The sequence below is a fragment of the Macaca thibetana genome, chromosome 11, assembly GCF_024542745.1.
Source record: "Macaca thibetana thibetana isolate TM-01 chromosome 11, ASM2454274v1, whole genome shotgun sequence".
NCBI classification, from domain to species: Eukaryota; Metazoa; Chordata; class Mammalia; order Primates; family Cercopithecidae; genus Macaca; species Macaca thibetana.
The window spans coordinates 100,527,694-100,547,209 of NC_065588.1; the positions used below are offsets into that span (position 1 = coordinate 100,527,694).

At 42.1% G+C, this 19,516-nt stretch overlaps 3 protein-coding genes across 14 annotated transcripts in view; 2 read left to right on the forward strand and 1 right to left on the reverse strand.

Moving 5' to 3' along the window:
- LOC126930917 (protein BRAWNIN) overlaps positions 1–19,516 on the reverse strand; it is a 732,366-nt gene that overhangs the window by 357,799 nt on the left and 355,051 nt on the right. The window lies entirely within an intron of this gene.
- TXNRD1 (thioredoxin reductase 1) overlaps positions 1–19,516 on the forward strand; it is a 182,394-nt gene that overhangs the window by 127,816 nt on the left and 35,062 nt on the right. For 6 of the 7 annotated variants that reach the window (XM_050748465.1, XM_050748464.1, XM_050748469.1 and 3 more), the window contains 3 exons: positions 13,326–13,448; positions 16,159–16,231; positions 19,310–19,429. In XM_050748465.1, the coding sequence (XP_050604422.1) occupies positions 13,326–13,448; positions 16,159–16,231; positions 19,310–19,429 (316 nt within the window). Of the gene's footprint in view, positions 1–12,136; positions 12,154–13,325; positions 13,449–16,158; positions 16,232–19,309; positions 19,430–19,516 lie in introns of those variants that run through there. The other variant, XM_050748470.1, reaches the window with a different exon arrangement.
- Positions 2,637–4,131, forward strand: EID3 (EP300 interacting inhibitor of differentiation 3). The gene has a single exon (XM_050748480.1). It carries the CDS (start codon positions 2,743–2,745, stop codon positions 3,856–3,858), a length of 1,116 nt encoding a protein of 371 aa, XP_050604437.1. The 5' UTR covers positions 2,637–2,742; the 3' UTR covers positions 3,859–4,131.

The window sequence follows — 19,516 nt, forward strand, 5'->3', positions numbered from 1 at the left end:
CTTCTTGCTCTCTATTCCTAGTCACAGACAAATTTATCAGCAGTGCAGTTTCTTCTTTTTAAGCTTCATTTAAATAATTATTAGTAGCACTTGGACCTTAGGTTAGGAAATCACTGTTTAATGATTTAAAGATTAACCAGCATGGAAATCCCATTCTTTATATGATTGGGGAAAATTATTAAACTTGAGATTGTTTCACTTTGTAGCAAATGTCTAAAGGCAGTTTTTTTTTTTTTTGAGTTGTTTCCCTCTTGTTGCCCAGTCTGGAGTGCAATGGTGCCATCTTGGCTCACCCGCAACCTCCGCTTCCCAGGTTCAAGCAATTCTCCTGAGTAGCAGGGATTACAGGCATGTGCCACCACGTCCAGCTAATTTTCTATTTTTAGTAGAGACGTGGTTTCTCCATATTGATCAGACTGGTGTCAAACTCCTGACCTCAGGTGATCCACCCACCTCAGCCTCCCAAAGTGCTGGGATTACAAGTGTGAGCCACTGCGCCCAGCCTAAAGGCAGAGTTTTAAAGGTGGAATATGATGCAAGTCTGCCTTTCTTAGGATGATCTAAGTTACATGTTAATAACGTACTTGGAGATCTAGCATAGAATGCACTCAGCACTGTAAATCACAACTTAATAATGCTTGCCTTGATATGCTCTGTTGCTCTGAGCAAATTGTGTGGGCTGTTATCTCCTGAGAAATCCCTGTAAATGGTATTAGTAATACTTTATAAGTAGGTTGGGAGAATATAGTTTTCTAAGGCATTTTGAAATTCTTAGATGAAAGGTTCTTTATGTAGCAAATTGGTGTCAGCCTATTTTCCTTCCTCGGAGCCTGGAGAAAATAGGCACCATAGGGTGGGAAGGGTTGGCTTGTCTTCGTAAATAGCTAGTGTTGAATTTAAAGTGGATGTGAGCAACTCCTAAGAATATCGTTCACTGTAAAAGCAGACTTTTTTGGATTTGGGTCTTGGCATTCTTAGCTGTATTTTCACCTAAGATTTAAAACAAGTTTAAATACTGGTTTGTAATTGGCCAGACTTGGGAAAGATATGATCCTTTAATGATCCTAGGTCTCAACTTACCTATCTCTCATTGTTTCTTTATTTCAGAAGAGGGATAAGAACTTTTTCTGAAGAGCAGTCAACTTTTCCTTTCAGTGTATAGGATTACTTCCACGAATCTGTGAACTTAATCTTTGCTGCCAAATAACTTGCAGTAGATGCTGGGACAGTTTTAAATCTATTTTAATTTATACATTCAGTACATAAGTGCATCCATGTAAAAACAGCTATGTTTGGAAGATGTAAAACCCAGCTTTTGTTTTTGAGAAGCCGACAATCTAATAGCATAGGATCATATATACGTACAACTAACTGTAATGCATGGTGTTTTGAAAAATGCATGTATTTCCCTGAATTACCCCTAGTTAATAAAATAATTGGGGGCAAATGGTAATATAAGGATTTTGGAGTAACTTAATACTACTAGATTTTGCTGTTTATGCATTTGCAAAAAACCTTCTGCTAATGCTAAATACGAACAAGTCTATCTGCATAAAGGATGGTAGGGCTAATTTACTTCCTGGTGCTGTGAAACTGGACAGGTGCAGTTGTGGGTGTCTTTTTTTTAAGGTGCACCTGCTGCAGGTTTGAAAAGCTGTTGATGCCCATGGTTTGGTTGTGTGCATGTTCTCTTTAAAAACCAGATGTATTAATTCCAGTTGTTAAGTATACTTTGCTATTTGCTACTGGTGAGACAGATAAGCGGAGTCCTGTGGTTAACTGCACTTGAGTTTCCAGTGACCCCATTAAATCCAATGGGTAAATTTTCCAACGCAGATTAGTCACCCAGTTTACAGATTAAGCTTTCATATCCTTAGATTGTTTCTGAAATCTTCATAGCTTTGCTCACCTTTTAGGGTTCAGAGTTCTTACCCATTCAGTGTCGGTGGCCTTTTGATGTTGGCAAGCTTACAAGCAAATAGCTCTTTTGCAGAGATCTCTACCCATCATTCTATTCTTCCACTCCTGGATGGTGGAGAACCAAAGTTCACTTGAGTAATGCGAGCACTCAGTTTCCTGCAGGGGTTAGCACGCATACTGGAGGCTCCCCCGACCCCACAGATCTTCGGGATGGGGTGATGGAGGGGGTTTGGTTTTTAAAGAGGACCTGTGAAAGTAATTAACCCGATTTACATTTGTATAATAAGTCTAAACACCACCTTGCAAAAGAACTGAGAGTTCAGCCTGTTTAATGGAGTTTCTGCTTTTCACGGGCCTTGGCCTTACCGGCGGTTACAGTCCAGCCAGATTTAGTTCACAAAAAAACAAAACCCTCGGTCGACCTCACTGCGGTATATGATGGCAGCGATCGTTTTAAAGCGCAGGACCTTTAGTGTCCTCAACAGTTTTGTCTCAAGTTGTCCAAAAGTGTTTTTTTTAAGTGAGGTGATCCAGTCGGTAAACGCTTTGAAAAAGAACAGCTGTGCCCTGAGCGGGCATAACTCGCTTTTGGGGTCGGGGCCCATTATTGCGCGTGTTCGGAGCGCGGCGCTTGCCTATGAGCGAGCGCCTCGGGTCGTGGTGCATCCGGGCCGGGGCGGGGCTGTCTTCCCGCGGAGCGTGCTGGGGGCGGGTCGCGCCGGGCCGGGCCGCTAATGCGCATGGGCTGGCGTCCGCGGCTCCAACTGCCGCCAGTTTCCACACGCTGGGAGGGCCGTTACCTCGGAGATACCAGTGGCCGGCATGTCGGTTGAAAAAGCTTCCCGCAAGGGAGAGGACGAGAAAGGAGAGGAGCAGCTCGTGGTCATCCCTAGTAGCGAGTACGCGGCGACGCCGGCGGCGGCGGAGGGAGCGCCGATGAAGATGGATGTGGCGGTGAGGGTCACGGGCTGCTCCGACGACCTCAGCTCTGGGGATGCCGACATAGACCCAAAACTCCTGGAGCTCACCGCTGACGAGGAGAAGTGCCGCAGCATCCGCAGGCAGTACCGGCAGCTCATGTACTGCGTGCGGCAGAACCGGGAGGACATCGTGAACTCGGCGAACAACTCCTTGACCGAGGCTCTGGAGGAAGCCAACGTCCTGTTTGATGGAGTGAGCCGAACCAGAGAAGCAGCCCTCGACGCCCAGTTTCTTGTCATGGCTTCTGACTTGGGTAAAGAAAAGGCAAAGCAGTTAAACTCTGACCTGAACTTCTTTAATCAGTTAGCATTTTGTGACTTTCTGTTTCTGTTCGGGGGTCTGAATTGGATGGAAGGCGAGCCTGACGACTTGAGTGATTGTGATGATAACATAGCTCTTTCCTTCTGGAAGGCAATGGAAAAGGAAGCAACATCCTGGATGGTAAAAGCTGAGACATTCCATTTTGTTTTTGGTTCATTCAAACTAGAACCTTCTGCACCAAAGCCCCGACTTGAACAGCAGAAAAAAGTTCGCAAGATGGAGGAAAATGGGAATATGCCTACAAAGTTGCGGAAGCTGGACCTGAGTAGTTATCCAGAAGCGACAGAAAAAAACGTAGAAAGGATTTTGGGATTGTTGCAAACCTACTTTCGAAAGTATCCTGATACTCCTGTGTCCTATTTTGAGTTTGTGATTGATCCAAACTCTTTTTCTCGTACTGTGGAGAATATATTTTATGTTTCTTTTATTGTAAGAGATGGTTTTGCAAGAATAAGGCTTGATGAAGACAGGCTGCCAATATTAGAGCCGATGAATGTTAACCAAATGGGTGAGGGAAATGATTCCAGTTGCCATGGTAGGAAACAGGGAGTCATATCTTTGACTTTACAGGAGTGGAAAAACATTGTGGCAGCTTTTGAAATTTCTGAGGCTATGATTACATACTCCTCATACTAAAGATTTCTTAGTATAGGATCCTTTTTGTGTGTTTTTCTGAAGTTATCTCAAATGGAGAGTCAAATGTAAACTGAAGCACATATTGTATGTCTTGTAAAGTGAAAAAGTATCTTCAAGAACATCAGACATTGTTTTACTGTGCAGCATATTTTTCTTAGTAATTTATAAGGTCATGATCTTCTCTTATTAAAAAAAATTCGTTGGCATATTTATGGGAGCGTTTTATTGAATGCCCTTTAAGACTATTAACAAAAACAAGTTTTGGATACCAAATTAAGGGATATTTGATAATTTGCAAAACATAATAATTTACGAAAATCAATTATGATGCTCTGATACATTGCTTTCTCTGTCATAGAGAACCAAGAGAATCCCAGAAAGAGTTCCTAACCACGTTGGGGAAAGAGTGGGTAAAAAACAAAAGTGGAAAAAAAAGCAAACAAACAACAACAACTTGTCTGTAAGGCAGTTAATATGCAACATTAAGAATAAAAAAGTCATTGCAAAGAAGACAGGATTTATGAGGGAGTATCCATATTCTAAACAGTTTCTGTTATTAGACTCAGCAAAAGTAGTGTCTCTGCTGTAGAAGTTGAGGTGTCAGCTAAGGGCTGAAAGTTGAGTAGAAACACGGAGAAGGAAAAGGCATTCTAGGCAGGAGAATAGCAAGGTCAAATGCATGGAATTGTTAGAAGTTAGGCACGAGAGGACCATTAGATTTATGGAAAAACTGTTATATTTGATTGTTAAGCTGGGCAACAATTGAATAACTTCATCTATTAGTATCCTCAGAAGATATTTTTGTCTAACTATTATACGTTGAACACAAAATCTTTTGCTATCCAGTTGTAGTTTTTATCTACTGAATTTCTTCTCTGGCCCCTAGTGTCCCTTTGTGGTCTTTGTTAGTACATAGAATGTCCTTCAGAATCTGCACTGTTTCATCATGTAACAACTTTGAATATTTGTCCCACTTTAATTTTGCATTTTTATCTTTTTTTTTCCTTGAGACAAGTGTCACTCTTGTTGCCCAGGCTGGGGTGCAGTGGAACGATCTTGGCCCACTACAACCTCTGCCTCTGGGGTTCAGGCAATTCTTGTGCCTCAGCCTCCCAAGTAGCCGGGATTACAGGTGCGTGCCATCACACCTAGCAAATACCTGCCTCGGCCTCCCAAAGTGCTGGGATTACAAGTGTGAGCCAAATTTTGCATTTCTTAGTAGGGTTTTAAATGCCAGGAAACTGACCCTGCTTGAAACTAAAACATGTTAGTTTATCTAGATGTTCTTCACTTAGTGTAAAGCCATAAAGGCTTTTTTCTTTCTGTTGCTTGCAGTTGTTTTAAGAATATAAATTACAACCTTATTTGGAGATTATTGCCAAAAGTTTGGGTCATTAGGAAAACAACTTGAGAAGGTGCAGTAAGCATGCCCATAAACTTTCTTTCCTTTGATCCTTATAGGAGCTTAAGTTTTGGTAGTCGTGGAATTTTGCCATTAAACAATAATTTGGCAAATGTTTAGGCATCTGTTGTGCATAGCAGTGGCAAACTTTCCTAGTAAGTCTAGTAGTACAGGAAAGGGAAATCCAAAGACTCAACAAATGATACCAAGACTGAGAGGAAGGATCTTTCATGTATGGGGATGAGGCTCTTCACCAATAATACAGTAGTGGTTTTAGCAAAAATAGAACTTTCTTATGAAACTTGGCCAATTATTTTCTAAATTAGTTCCTCCTTTCACATACTAAAGAGCGCTCACCCTTGCTAGTGTCTAGTATCCTTTGATTTATAGTAGCAGTCATGGAAGTATCATTTGATCTCAGTAATCCTCATTTCCAGCATGTCTCTACCAACCAATTTCCTTGGGTTTTGCAGAGATCTGCTGTTGGAAGAAAAAGTACTCTTAATGACAGCAAACAGATCCCGCCCCGGTACTTTACTGACAATCAGTTGCTCTGTTGAATGCTTCGTGTCTTTACTAGGAGTATTTGACAGTGATGATTTAAAAGCATTAATAGATCATCTGGAGGCTTAGGAGAGGTAATTTTTTGGGTCTTCTCTAAAGCTAATAGCTGTTAAAATATGAAGTTGACCACTACTGTTTCTATTTATACTGGTTGGCATGACACCAGTGAAATGATGAGGCGTGATGGATTGCCTCATCATTTTTGAAATTTTGAAATTAAAGTGACTGCTTACCTTGAAGCAAAAAGGAAATTAAAAATTTATAGAGATTAAGAATCAAACTGTAAATCTGCTTGTTTCTTGCTAATACAGAGAACTTTATTTAATTTTTTGGAGACAGAGTTTTCACTCGTTGCCCAGGCTGGAATGCAATGGCACAATCTCGGCTTACTGCAACCTCCACCTCCTGGGTTCAAGTGATTCTCCTGCCTCAGCCTCCCACGTAACTGGGATTACAGGCACCCGCCACCACGCCTGGATGATTTTTGTACTTTTAGTAGAGACAGGGTTTCACTATATTGGCCAGGCTGGTCTTGAACTTCTGACCTCGTGATTCGCCTGCTTTGACCACCCAAAGTGCTGGGATTCCAGGTGTGAGCCACCACGCCCGGCCTAGGGTACTTTAAATTTTGCAGGTTCAGTTAGCTGAAATGTAGGATAATTTTTTTTTTTAATGAGACAGGGTCTTGCTCTGTTGCCCAGAGCACAATCCTGGCTTACTGCAGTCGCCTTGATCTCGCGGACTCAAGTAAGTCTCCTGCCTCAGCCTCCCGAGTAGCTGGGACTACAGCTGCATGCCTCCACACTCAGCTATTTTTTTTGTTTCGGAAGAGAGAAGGTCTCATTATGTTGCCCAGGCTGGTCTTGAACTCCCAGACTTAAGCAATCCTCCTGCCTTGGCCTCCCAAAGTGTTGGGAATTATAGGTGTGAGCCACCACGCCCAGCCTAGGACAATATTTTTAAGAAATATTTTTAAAATATTTTGAGAATATTTTTAAATAATAGAACTTTATTGAATGGTAGAACCACTTGCTGGTCAAAGGATCTGGGATCAGATCCTCATTCTATAACATTCTAGTTATGTACTTTGGATAAATTATTATTTAACCTGTAAACAGGTTTTTCATTTGCCAAGTGGGAATAATGCCTCTTAAGTTTACAGTAAGAATCAAAGTAGAAAATGTTTGTGATAAGTACTTTGAGATATGAATTATGGTATGTAGTATAGTTGGAAAAGCAAGAGGTTTGTAATCTCTGAAATTGAACGTGGGCTCAATTCTTGGCTCGTGGGCAAGTTTCTTTCTCTGAGGGCCTCTATACTATATGAAATGGTAATAAACATCTGACTGGAAGACTTTGAGATAATGTATAAAAAAACTTTTCTCATTGTAGACTCTCATGTTAGTGCCTCACTCTCTAGTTCAGAGTCAGCAAATTCCATAATGCCACCTCCCTCCATAGTGATATCTCTGTAATGGTTCATTTACTTTCCTTTGAGTCTCTGACCATTTGTCATGCTTTTTAGACCCTTGTCCTGGAGAATGTATTACCAAGTGATTGGTAATTAATTTATTCCACAACTGTTTGAATGCCCATTTTGCCAGTCACTGTTCTAGGAACTGGTTGAAAAATGGTGAACAGAAAACTGCCCACCTTTCATGATTTCATGTTTTAGTGGGTATATTAGTTTCCTTTTGCTGCTCTAACAAATTACCAAACATTTAGTGGTTTTAAATAACACTATTTTACAGTTGTGGAAGTTGGATGCTAAAATCCAGTTATCAATAGGTCTGGTTCCTTCTGGAAGCTCTGAGGCAGAATCTGTTCCCTTGCCTTTTTCAGCTTCCAAAGCCTACCTGCATTCCCTGGCCCACAATCTGTCACTTCCTCTATTTTCTTTTCTTTTTTTTTTGAGACGGAGTCTCGCCCTGTCACCCAGGCTGGAGTGCAGTAGCACAATCTCAGCTCACTACAAGCTCCGCCTCCTGGGTTCACGCCATTCTCCTGGCTCAGCCTCCTGAGTAGCTGGGACTACAGGCGTCCGCCACCACACCTGGCTAATTTTTTGTATTTTTAGTGGAGACGGAGTTTCACCATGTTGGCCAGGATGGTCTCGATCTCCTGACCTCGTGATCTGCCTGCCTGGGCCTCCCAAAGTGCTGGGATTACAGGCGTGAGCCAACGCGCCTGGCCACTTCCTCTATTTTCAAAGCTGGCAATGCAACCTCTTCTGTCCTCACATCTCCTAGTACTATAATCAAGTCTCCCTCTGCCTCTTTCTTATAACACCTGTGATTACATTGGGCCTAGTGGGATAATCCTGGAAAATCTCTCTCTAGAACCTTAATCACTCTTTACACGTAACATAGTCACTGGTTCTAGGGATCCAGACTTTGACATTGGAGAACTATTGTTCACCCTATCGTAGAGAAAGACAACATATTCCTGTTAACGATGATAGCTCTGAAGAAGAGTTGCTTGGATAGAGGTTGAAGTGCTGCCTGAGAAGAAGGGTTAAGGGGAGGCTCTTTGAAGGAGGCATTTGAAATGTAATCTCTTTTTCATAAATCATTTACCAGAATACAGTCATGCACTGTATAAGGTCAATCATGTGTTACACATGAGATCAACAATAGACCACGTATATGGTGGTGGTTCCATTAAGATTAGACTGGCCCCTAGTGAGGTGGTAGTGCTCCCAAAGTCGGGCCACAGAGATGAAAGACAGGATACCCACCCTTGCAGAATTGATGGGATCGTGTGATGGTGGCAGGGGGATCTCAGAGGAGGAACACCCAACTCAAGATGTATTAGTCCACTTTCACACTGCTGATAAAGACATACCCAAGACTGGGCAATTTTCAAAAGAAAGGGGTTTAATGACTCACAGTTCCACATGGCTGGGGAGGCCTCACAATCATGGAGGAAGGCAAGGAGGAGCAAGCCACATCTTAATGTGGATGGTGACAAAGGCAAAGAGAGAGATTGGGCAGGGAAACTTCCCGTTATAATACCATCAGATTTCATGAGACTCATTCGCTATCACAAGAACAGCACAGGGAATATCTGCCCCCATGATTCAATTACCTCCCACCAGGTCCCTCCCACAACATGTGGGAACTCAGTTTGGGTGGGGACACAGCCAAACTATATCACAAGGGCTGTTAAGTAAAGGCTTCTAATTTAAGCTTGAAGGGCATGAAGGGGTTGGAGTGGAGAAGAGAGGACATCCCAGGTAGTGTAACAATGTCTGTGCTAAGTGCTGTGGCTACATGTGTTATTGGAGTTGTAAGAAAGAAAAGGAGAATATTGGGAACTGAAGAGAGACTTGATGGATAAAATGGGCCTTTTGTGTTGGAATCTCTTAGAGTGTTGGTTAAAGAAGCCACCAGCCTCCAAGGGAATGCTGTGGAAGGGTAATATGTTTGTACATTGAATAGAAATAATGTAACATCATGCTAGTCTTGTCTGTGTGCTGGATCAAGATTTGTTAGGAAGAGGACATTTCAAAATAGTGGAGATTGACGCAGGGAAACTCAGCGGAGGACACCAGTAAAATACATTCCAGCACTTCTTGACTTAGTTCCAGGCAATTTCCCTTCTTCAGGAGGTGGGGAATTAGTAACTTAAAGGGATTAATTCCTACCAGCCACTATGCTAACATGCATTATCTTTCTTAAACTCAGCCATTTGATGAGGTCAGGAACCTGTTAGCTTCGTTAAGGATTAGGTGATTGGTCCAAGTCACCTGGCCTTGTGAGTGGTAGAGCAAGTATTTTAACGCAGGTTATTTCTGCACCAGAGCCATCTATAATGGTAGGGGGGAAAAAGTACAAATCTGGCAAAGGATAGAAACTAAGTTTGGGGGGAAAGTCAGGATTTTAAAAGACTGCCACAGTTGAATTGCTTTCTGTATTATGCCCTTTTCGGGGGAGCCTGGAGCAGTGTTTTAGTAGGAGTGGGGCTGGGGAAAGGGATTGGATTACTATGACAGGCAGGTGGAAGAAAAGGAAGACTATCCAATGTGTAAGCCTTGCCAACAAGTGACGAATGCCTGCAGGTCATCTACTCATATTCTGTAGCAGTGATTCTCAAAGTATATGAGGCCCTTTTGGCATACTTTAAGGTCAGAATTATTTTCATAATACTAAGATACTGTTTGCCCTTTTTTTTTTTTTTTTTTTTTTTTTTTTTTTTTTTTTTTTTTTTTTTTTTTTTTTTTTTTTTGAGATGGAGTCTCGCTTTGTTTCCCAGGCTGGAGTGCAGTGGTGCGATCTTGGCTCACTGGGAGCTCTGCCTCCTGGCTTCATGCCATTCTTCTGCCTCAGCCTCCCGAGTAGCTGGGATTACAGGCGCCCGCCACCACGCCTGGCTAATTTTCTATATTTGTAGTAGAGACGGGGTTTCGCCGTGTTAGCCAGGATGGTCTCTATCTCCTGACCTCGTGATCCTCCCACCTCGGCCTCCCAAAGTGGTGGGATTACAGGTGTGAGCCACCGCGCCCAGCTGCCCTTTTCACTTTAATTCTCTTGCATGTAAACTGTGAAGTTTTCCAGAGGTTACATGACAGGTGATGTGGCAACAGATTGAATGGAAAAACAGATACGAGCTGTCTTTTGTTGTCAGACATTAAAGAGAATTGCAAAGATACAAAGCAGTGCCATTCTTCTCACCAATTTAAAAAAATTTTTAAATAAAAACACTCATGTTAACATTTAATAAATATATTATTCTTAAATTTGTTAATATTTTAAGTTTCTTCCTAGTTTTAATTTCTAATATAATAAATAGATAAAACCCACATTAACAAGCTCTTTGGAGTCTCAGTTTTAAAGCTCTGGTTTAAGATTGTAAAGGAGTCCTGAGATGAAAAAGTTTGAGAACCTCTGTAGCAGCCACCACAGTCAGCCGACATAATTTCTAGTAATTGTAATTGGAAGAGAATGGGGGCATTTCTCTCCTTTCCTTATCCCATCTCTCTGCTACCTTCTTACGCTGTCTGGGGGAGCTGTCTTCTACCTTCTATCTTATTTTTATTTTAAGTGAGGTACCATTTACATGGAACGGAATGATAGCACTTTCAATTTTAAGTTCGGTTAAAATTTTAAAACATAATGTTTCTTTCTTTTTTTTTTTTCTTTTTTTTTTTTTGAAATGGAGTCTCACTCTGTCGCCCAGGCTAGAGTGCAGTGGCACGATCTCGGCTCACTGCAACGTCCACCTCCTGGGTTCAAGCAATTCTCCTACCTCAGCCTCCCGAATAGCTGGGATGACAGGTGCATGCCTCCACGCCCGGCTAATTTTTTTTTTGTATTTTAGTAGAGACAGGGTTTCACCGTGTTGCCCAGGCGGGTGATGAACTCCTGAGCTCAGGCAACCCACCCGCTTCAGCCTCCCAAAGTGCCGGGATTACAGGCATGAGCCACTGAGCTCAGCCTCATAATGTTTCATTCTAAGGTCAACTGAATGCTTCAATTGCCTGTGTCTTACCAATTTTACCTACAGTGCTTTAAAATGGTGAGATTCATTCAGAGCTTTTTTGGTAAAATCTGTGCACTGGTTGATACAATTTGACTTTAAGCTTGAACCAGGAGACCCCAGGTTAGATACAGAACTTCAGTAAGGAACTGATTGTAAACATTGGTGGAGGGAGTATGTGGCTTTTCAGCATGAGGATACATTTTCTGGTATTTGTTCTAGTGGGTATGTTGGAGGAGGGGGATTCTCAGAACCGTGGTTTTCATTTAGACAGCCAGTTATTGTGTTCTGTCACCATCTTTGCTAAGTTCATGCAGATAAAATGAGATTGCGATTAAAAGTGATTGTATGTTATTTTTCCAGCAGGACATCTAACTGCACTTGTTAGTTAACTCTTAAACCAGTAAGTCATGCTCTTTGAGACTGAATAGGGAGTCACACTAGTTCCTTGAAGCTTAATTGATCCTTTGATCGAATGGCTGTTATTACCAAATTGTTTTTCCCCCACAGTGCCTTGTATTGAAGGAGGAGCCTTGGCCATAATGCCAGTTGATGAGTACTGGCTGTGTTTACCAGCCTCTCATGCTAGACCTTTTGTGCAGACTGTCAGGGTGGTGCAGTCTTGCCCCCACTGTTGCTGGTTTCCAGGTGTTCTCCCTTCAGTCCCTGAGGCACTACATATGCCCGCCATGCTGCCAACAGGTAGCCACAGTGCTGTGCTTCCTCCTTCACATTGCTCCACCGCATCCCCTTCCACATCCCAAGAACCTTGTTCTTCTGCTGACCCCAAGCTCTGCCTTTCACCCCCTGCATCTGATGGTAGGCAAGAGAGAAATGTGCAGTTTGGGCTGGTAAGTTTGGGGGCTCTTTTTGTTATTAAAGTTAAGACTTTTTGTTTGTTTGTTTTTTTAAATGAGATGGAGTCCAGTGGTGCGATCTTGGCTCACTGCAACCTCTGTCTCCCGGGTTCAAGTGCTTCTCCTGCCTCAGCCTCCAGAGTAGCTGAGATTACAGGGGCCCACCACCATGCCTGGCTAATTTTTGTATTTTTAGTAGAGAGAGGGTTTTACCCTGTTGGCCAGGCTGATCTCGAACTCCTGACTTCAAGTAATCCTCCCGCCTCGGCCTCCCAAAGTGCTGGTATTACAGGCGTGAGCTGCTGCGCCTGGCCTAAGACTTGAGTTTTTGAAAACATTTTATTGTGCTTATTAACAACTTTCTCAGTCATTATCTCTTGTTAACATAGATTTTTATTTTAGTAAGAGATAATATTAAATATATCGCCAAAATATCATATTAAACTGATTTGAAATATAATTAATGTGTATCAGAATAATATTAGTGGAATGAAAGGATTTTTTTAAAAATTGAGAGTCTAACACCTAAATTATAAAAGTTTGTTACTTGCTAAGTATATGGAAACTAAATATTAAATATGGGAGACTTCATGCATATGCAATTAAAGGAATGAACTTTGCAGAGTTGTGCCTATTTAAAATATCCTACAAAAGCAGCAACTTTCACGTTTAACTTTTCATGCAGGTCAGTATCAATTGACAGTTCTGTTCTGATTTTCTAGATGTTATGCCCCAGCCAAACAGTACAGAAAAGTCTTAAATAAATATTTGGCTGATCTTTTAAAATTGTTATATTGATATTAAGCTATGCCCATATTTACCAAGCCCCTATCTTTAAAACCTAGTTTAAAAATTCTAGGAAAAAAAGGCTGATGATTAAACCTGATTTAGACCTAAGCTGGTTTACTTATGTGGAGGTAATATACGAACACTTCAAAGTAGTTAGCAATGACAGTGTTTGGGGCTAATAAACTAACATAAAGCAAGCAGTTCACAACTTTAAGGAAGGTTGAATGTTTCCATCTGTATGCTGTAATTATAAATCAAACAACATTTTCCCATTGAAAATTCCTTTTGTTTTTCTTTAAGAAAAGGTTTTCTTAAAAGCTTTTTGGACATTGCTGATTTTAAGTTAAATTATTTTCTCTCCTGTTATTTTTCTTTAGGCTTATCAGGAGGGCAGACTTCAAAAGCTACTAAAAATGAACGGCCCTGAGGATCTTCCCGAGTCCTATGACTATGACCTTATCATCATTGGAGGTGGCTCAGGAGGCCTGGCAGCTGCTAAGGCAAGGCTCCTTGTGTTGTGTGTTGTCTGGGTGGTAGTTAGAATATTAACATTCCTCACAGGGTTCTCTCCGCTGTCTGTGGAATTTATTTGATCCACTTTTGTGACATTTTGCACATTAACTTGGGCAGGACATGGACATGATAAGGGACCACTTTATAAATCATTTTTCCAGATTGAAATATACATTACTTATATAAAAGTACAGGGCCCAGTAGTTTGGAACATGTTTCCACTCACTTTAAAGTTTAGTTGATTTCTCAGAGATAATAAGGGTGTTGTGCCTGGTGCAGTGGCTCACGGCTGTAATCCCAGCACTTTGGGAGTCCAAGGTGGGTGGATCACCTGAGGTCAGGAGTTCAAGACCAGCCTAGCCAATGTGGTGAAACCCCATCTCTACTAAAAATACAAAAATTAGCTGGGTGTGGTGATGGGTGCCTGTAATCCCAGCTACTTGGGAGGCTGAGGCAGGAGAATGGCTTGAACCTGGGAGGCTGAGTTTGCAGTGAGCTGAGATCGCACCATTGTACTCCAGCCTGGGCAACAGGAGCAAAACTCTGTCTCAAACAAAAAAAAATATATATATATAGGTGTTGTGTGGAAATGGTTTGAAATTAAGCAAATATATTTCTTAATTAATATTTGTCTTTTTCACTTGATGATTTCCCTGTTCATAACCCCTTCTCTCCAGTATAAAAAAGATGGAGAGCAATTGGGTTTCTTAAACCCGTTTATTAAAAATGATTTGCTTTCTGTGTATGTGCGGTTAATAACCACTAACTCTGTGGTCTGAAGGTGATTGGGAAGAGGATGTATAAATAAAGAAGGTTAGGAGTGAGGCTCCTGGTCCTGAATCAAGATAAATTTCCCATGTGAGGACCCCTTGGGCCTGTCATCCTTACCCAACAGATTCCTTTAAAAGATGAAGTGGTTATACTTCCCTAAGGTGTAGCTTGTGTTGAATCAGTAATGGGTAGAAGCTGCCCAAGTTAGGGGCAGACCAGCATGAAGCAGTGCTTTGCTGAAAGTAATTCAGGAATAATACCTGATGTGTTTTACTCCAGGGATGGTGTGTTTGAAAGACATGTAGACTCAGTCCTTTCAAATAACCTTTGGAGGTCTAGTTGCCAATATACAAAGTTTATTCTCTGAGAAAGAAAAGATACTCTGCAAAACAAACTTCTAACTCTTGTTTCCTTCCCTCAAAATAGAATTGGAAACATCGGCCGGGCGCGGTGGCTCAAGCCTGTAATCCCAGCACTTTGGGAGGCCGAGGCGGGCGGATCACAAGGTCAGGAGATGGAGACCACAGTGAAACCCCGTCTCTACTAAAAATACAAAAAATTAGCTGGGCGCGGTGGCGGGCGCCTGTAGTCCTAGCTACTCAGGAGGCTGAGGCAGGAGAATGGCGTGAACCCAGGAGGCGGAGCTTGCAGTGAGCCGAGATCGCACCACTGCACTCCAGCCTGGGCAACAGCGTGAGACTCCGTCTCAAAAAAAAAAAAAAGAATTGGAAACATCATAGATATTGTCAACTTTTTAATGAGCTCCTCATGTGAAATTTTTAGGAAGTCTTGTAATACAGAAGAAAAACTTCTTCAGTATTCTGCTTTAGAAACCAAATTAGATTAAACTTTAAAATGATTTTTAAAATATCACCTTATAGGATACAGGTTGCATTAAGGGCTGTAGACTGTCAGTAAACCTGCTTTTTCAGCTACTTGGCAACTTGCTTGGAAATGGCCACTTTCTTTTTTCAGGTATTGCTTAATCTGTTACTGTTTGAATGGAGTTATGTGAGAAGTCTAAGGTTTCCAGCTGATTCTAACAATTTTACTACTCTATTATGCATAATTTTAAAATCTACTCTCACAACTATCTGAATATCTGTTAATTTTTATCCTGGAGTTGAATTAATCATCATGATGTGTGTGAAGTACCCAGGTATTAATTACTCGTTATGCTTTTTTTTTTTTTTTTTTTTTTTTTTGAGACGGAGTCTCGCTCTGTCGCCCAGGCTGGAGTGCAGTGGCCGGATCTCAGCTCACTGCAAGCTCCGCCTCCCGGGTTCCCGCCATTCTCCTGCCTCAGCCTCCCGAGTAGCTGGGACTACAGGCGCCCGCCACCTCGCCCGGCTAGTTTTTTTGTATTTTTTTTTAGTGGAGATGGAGTTTCACCATATTAGCCAGGATGGTCTCGATCTCCCGACCTCGTGATCCGCCCGTCTCGGCCTCCCAAAGTGCTGGGATTACAGGCTTGAGCCACTGCGCCCGGCCTCGTTATGCTTTAAGCTCTATAGCTTAAAAAAAAATCATAGATTTTTTTTTTTTTTTTTTTTTTTTTTTTTTGAGACGGAGTCTCGCTCTGTCACCCAGGCTGGAGTGCGGTGGCCTGGATCTCAGCTCACTGCAAGCTCCGCCTCCCGGGTTCACGCCATTCTCCTGCCTCAGCCTCCCAAGTAGCTGGGACTACAGGCGCCCGCCACCTCGCCCGGCTAGTTTTTTGTATTTTTTAGTAGAGACGGGGTTTCACCGTGTTAGCCAGGATGGTCTCGATCTCCTGACCTCGTGATCCGCCCGTCTCGGCCTCCCAAAGTGCTGGGATTACAGGCGTGAGCCACCGCGCCCGGCCAAAATCATAGATTTTTAACAGCCCATTTCCAATCTGTCATGTTAACCTTTCCAACTCACTTTAATAATTTTATTTTCCAGGAGGCAGCCCAATATGGCAAGAAGGTGATGGTCCTGGACTTTGTCACTCCCACCCCTCTTGGAACTAGATGGGGTAAGCTTTTAAAATACTCTAGAAGTGATGTTGCCGAAGTAGTTTTCCCCTGGCAGTAATCTAACTGGCTCCTAAAGCCTAATTTAAAAAATTAAAAACTGGCCGGGTGCGGTGGCTCAAGCCTGTAATCCCAGCACTTTGGGAGGCCGAGACGGGCGGATCACGAGGTCAGGAGATCGAGACCATCCTGGCTAACACAATGAAACCCCGTCTCTACTAAAAATACAAAAAAATTAGCCGGGCGAGGTGGCGGGCGCCTGTAGTCCCAGCTATTCGGGAGGCTGAGGCAGGAGAATGGCGTAAACCCGGGAGGCGGAGCTTGCAGTGAGCCGAGATAGCACCACTGCACTCCAGCCTGGGCGACAGAGCGAGACTCCGTCTCAAAAAAAAAAAAAAAAAAAAAAAAAATTAAAAAACTAAGTTAAAGAAAAACTAGCCCCAAAACATATATATCTTTTATTTGAGCCAAGTTAAAATGGATCAGGTTAAATGCTAAAAATTTAGGTTCTTTGGCACAGAGTCAAGAAGTAAAAACCTTGTCTACAAGCTATGATTTAAAGGTAAATATTTGAGTAATCTAGCATAGATAGGGGCTTAATAACTGAAAATTTAAACTTTTCATATGTGGATTTCTGTTTTAAATCTACCTCCTACATTGAACAAAACTGGAATGAGATACCTTACTGCCTAGCCCTTACTGCTTCTCGGTCTTGATGAATTATATGTTCATTATTCATTTATTCAGCAAATGTTTATTGAACATTTATTATGAACCATGGCAGTGATGATATAGCAGTGAACTTGGCACATTCAAAGTTCCTGCCCTTGTGGAGCTTATATTCTAAGTGGGGAGACAAAAGATACGTAAGAACTTTAGGAGTTGTGGTAAGTGGTATTGAAAAAATTATATAGTGGCATAGAGACGAAGTGGATAAAGGAGAGTTTAACTTTGAGAATCAAGGAAGGCATCTGAAGAGGTGACATTTAGAAGAGGCCAAAGAATGAGAATGAGCCAGCTGTCAAAAGGTGAGGCAGAACTTTCCAGGCAGCTTCTCTTTCTTCGAGGATAGCACATACAAAGGCCCTGAGGTAGGTAAGAGTCCTTCATGGTTGTGGCATAGATAATGGGAGCTGGAGGTGGTAGTGTGAGGTGAGACCAGAGAGGAAGGCAGGTGTCCCTATCGAGGGCTTTGTAGGCCCAGATAAGGAATTTGGACTAATCAAAGCATATAATTTGGACTAAATTGGACTAATCAGAGCATATAAATGAGCTTTTGAAGACTCTAAGGCAGGGGAGCCATGTGATAATATAACATTTTTTAGCCGGGCGCGGTGGCTCATGCCTGTAATCCCAGCACTTTGGGAGGCCGAGGCGGGCGGATCACAAGGTCAGGAGATCGAGACCACGGTGAAACCCCGTCTCTACTAAAAATACAAAAAATTAGCCGGGCGCGGTTGTGGGCGCCTGTAGTCCCAGCTACTCGGGAGGCTGAGGCAGGAGAATGGCGTGAACCCGGGAGGCGGAGCTTGCAGTGAGCCGAGATCGCGCCACTGCACTCCAGCCTGGGCGACAGAGCGAGACTCCGTCAAAAAAAAAAAAAAAAAAAAAAAAAAAAAAAAACATTTTTTAAAGATTACTTGGCTGCTTGCATTAGAAGGAACCAAGAAGCAGGAAGTCCAGATAAGGCGATGTCACAATTTCCGATTCATCCGTTCAGCAGACACTTAATGTGTCAATCTGTGTCAGACACTGCTCTTGTTGCTAGGTATTCCCCTTCTGACCTGTGAAGTTTATACTCCAGAGAGATGCTGGTAGCATTCTGCTCAGAGGACCGACTTTGAGCTGTGAAGTCTGTTGCCATCTTTCACTCTTAACTCATGTCATTTTGGTCACCTGCCTGTGTTTTGTTCTAATGGAAACAAGCTGTAACCATGTTCTTTAAGCTTAGGGATACTAAAGTTTTTTTTTAGGGAGCAAGGGAAGTCATGCATCCTTTAAAAAACCAAGTGAATGCTGTAGGCCACCTCCTTAAAAAAATGCACATCAACACCAAAAAAAAATTTTTTTTTGAGATGGAGTCTCGCTCTGTTGCCCAGGCTGGAGTGCAGTGGCGCTATCTCGGCTCACTGCAACCTCCACCTCCTGGGTTCAAGCCGTTCTTCTGCCTCAGCCTCCTGAGTAGCTGGGATTACAGACATGTACCACCACGCCCGGCTAATTTTTTTGTACTTTTAGTAGAGATGGGGTTTCATCATGTTGGCCAGGCTGATCTCAAACTCCTGACTTCAAATGATCCACCCACCTCGGCCTCCAAAATGCTAGGATTACAGACGTGAACCACCACGCCTGGCCCATATACACCAAATTTTATGTGTAGTTTAAGAATCACTACACTCTAATCGCCTAGCATAACAACGCCTTTATCAGTTACCTCTGTGCATAGATTCAATGGCAAGTGCAGATGCTGCTTGAATTACAATGGGGAACTACATCCTGATAAAATGCTTTGTAAGTTGAAAACAAGTCAAAAATGCATTTAATACACCTAACCTCCTGAACATCATAGCTTAGCCTAGTCTACCTTAAACATGCTCTGAACACTTACATTAACCTACAGATGGGCAAAATCATCTAACACAAAGCCTATTTTATAATAAAGTGTTGAATATCTCATATAATTTATTGAATGCTGTACTGAAAGTGAAACACAGTATGGGTGTATGGGTATCAACATGAAGAGAAAAATCGTAAGTCGGGTCATCTATATAGGGTTGTGTACATAGTAAAATTTCAATTTCTGGCATCTTTATCAGCAATCAATTAATTTTCTATCTTTGAAGTATATGGAAATCGTGGAAATCTGCCCCTCTTTGTTTCGTTTTAGGATGATGTTACCGTGTTTGTTATGTAAGGGTCTCTGAACTGATGAATATTGTAAGATTTAGGAATAAACTTTATTATTGGCCACATTAAGCAAATATAATACAATATTTCTTAGAGTTGTAATAATTGTTGACTTTGAAGATTTGTAAGGCTTGGAAAGCAGGCTATAAACTGATTTCTCAATGTTGTTGTAGGTCTCGGAGGAACATGTGTGAATGTGGGTTGCATACCTAAAAAACTGATGCATCAAGCAGCTTTGTTAGGACAAGCCCTACAAGACTCTCGAAACTATGGATGGAAAGTCGAGGAGACAGGTATGAGAGGGAAAAGCTACTCTTGTGTTTGTGCTTTTGGTGGTTTGAGCTGCAATCTTTGTAATGCATCATCAATTTTCATGAAGA

What these genes read in the sequence shown, in the direction of transcription:
- EID3 (XM_050748480.1), top strand. Translation starts at nt 2,743, where the DNA reads ATGTCGGTTGAAAAAGCTTCCCGCAAGGGAGAGGACGAGAAAGGAGAG.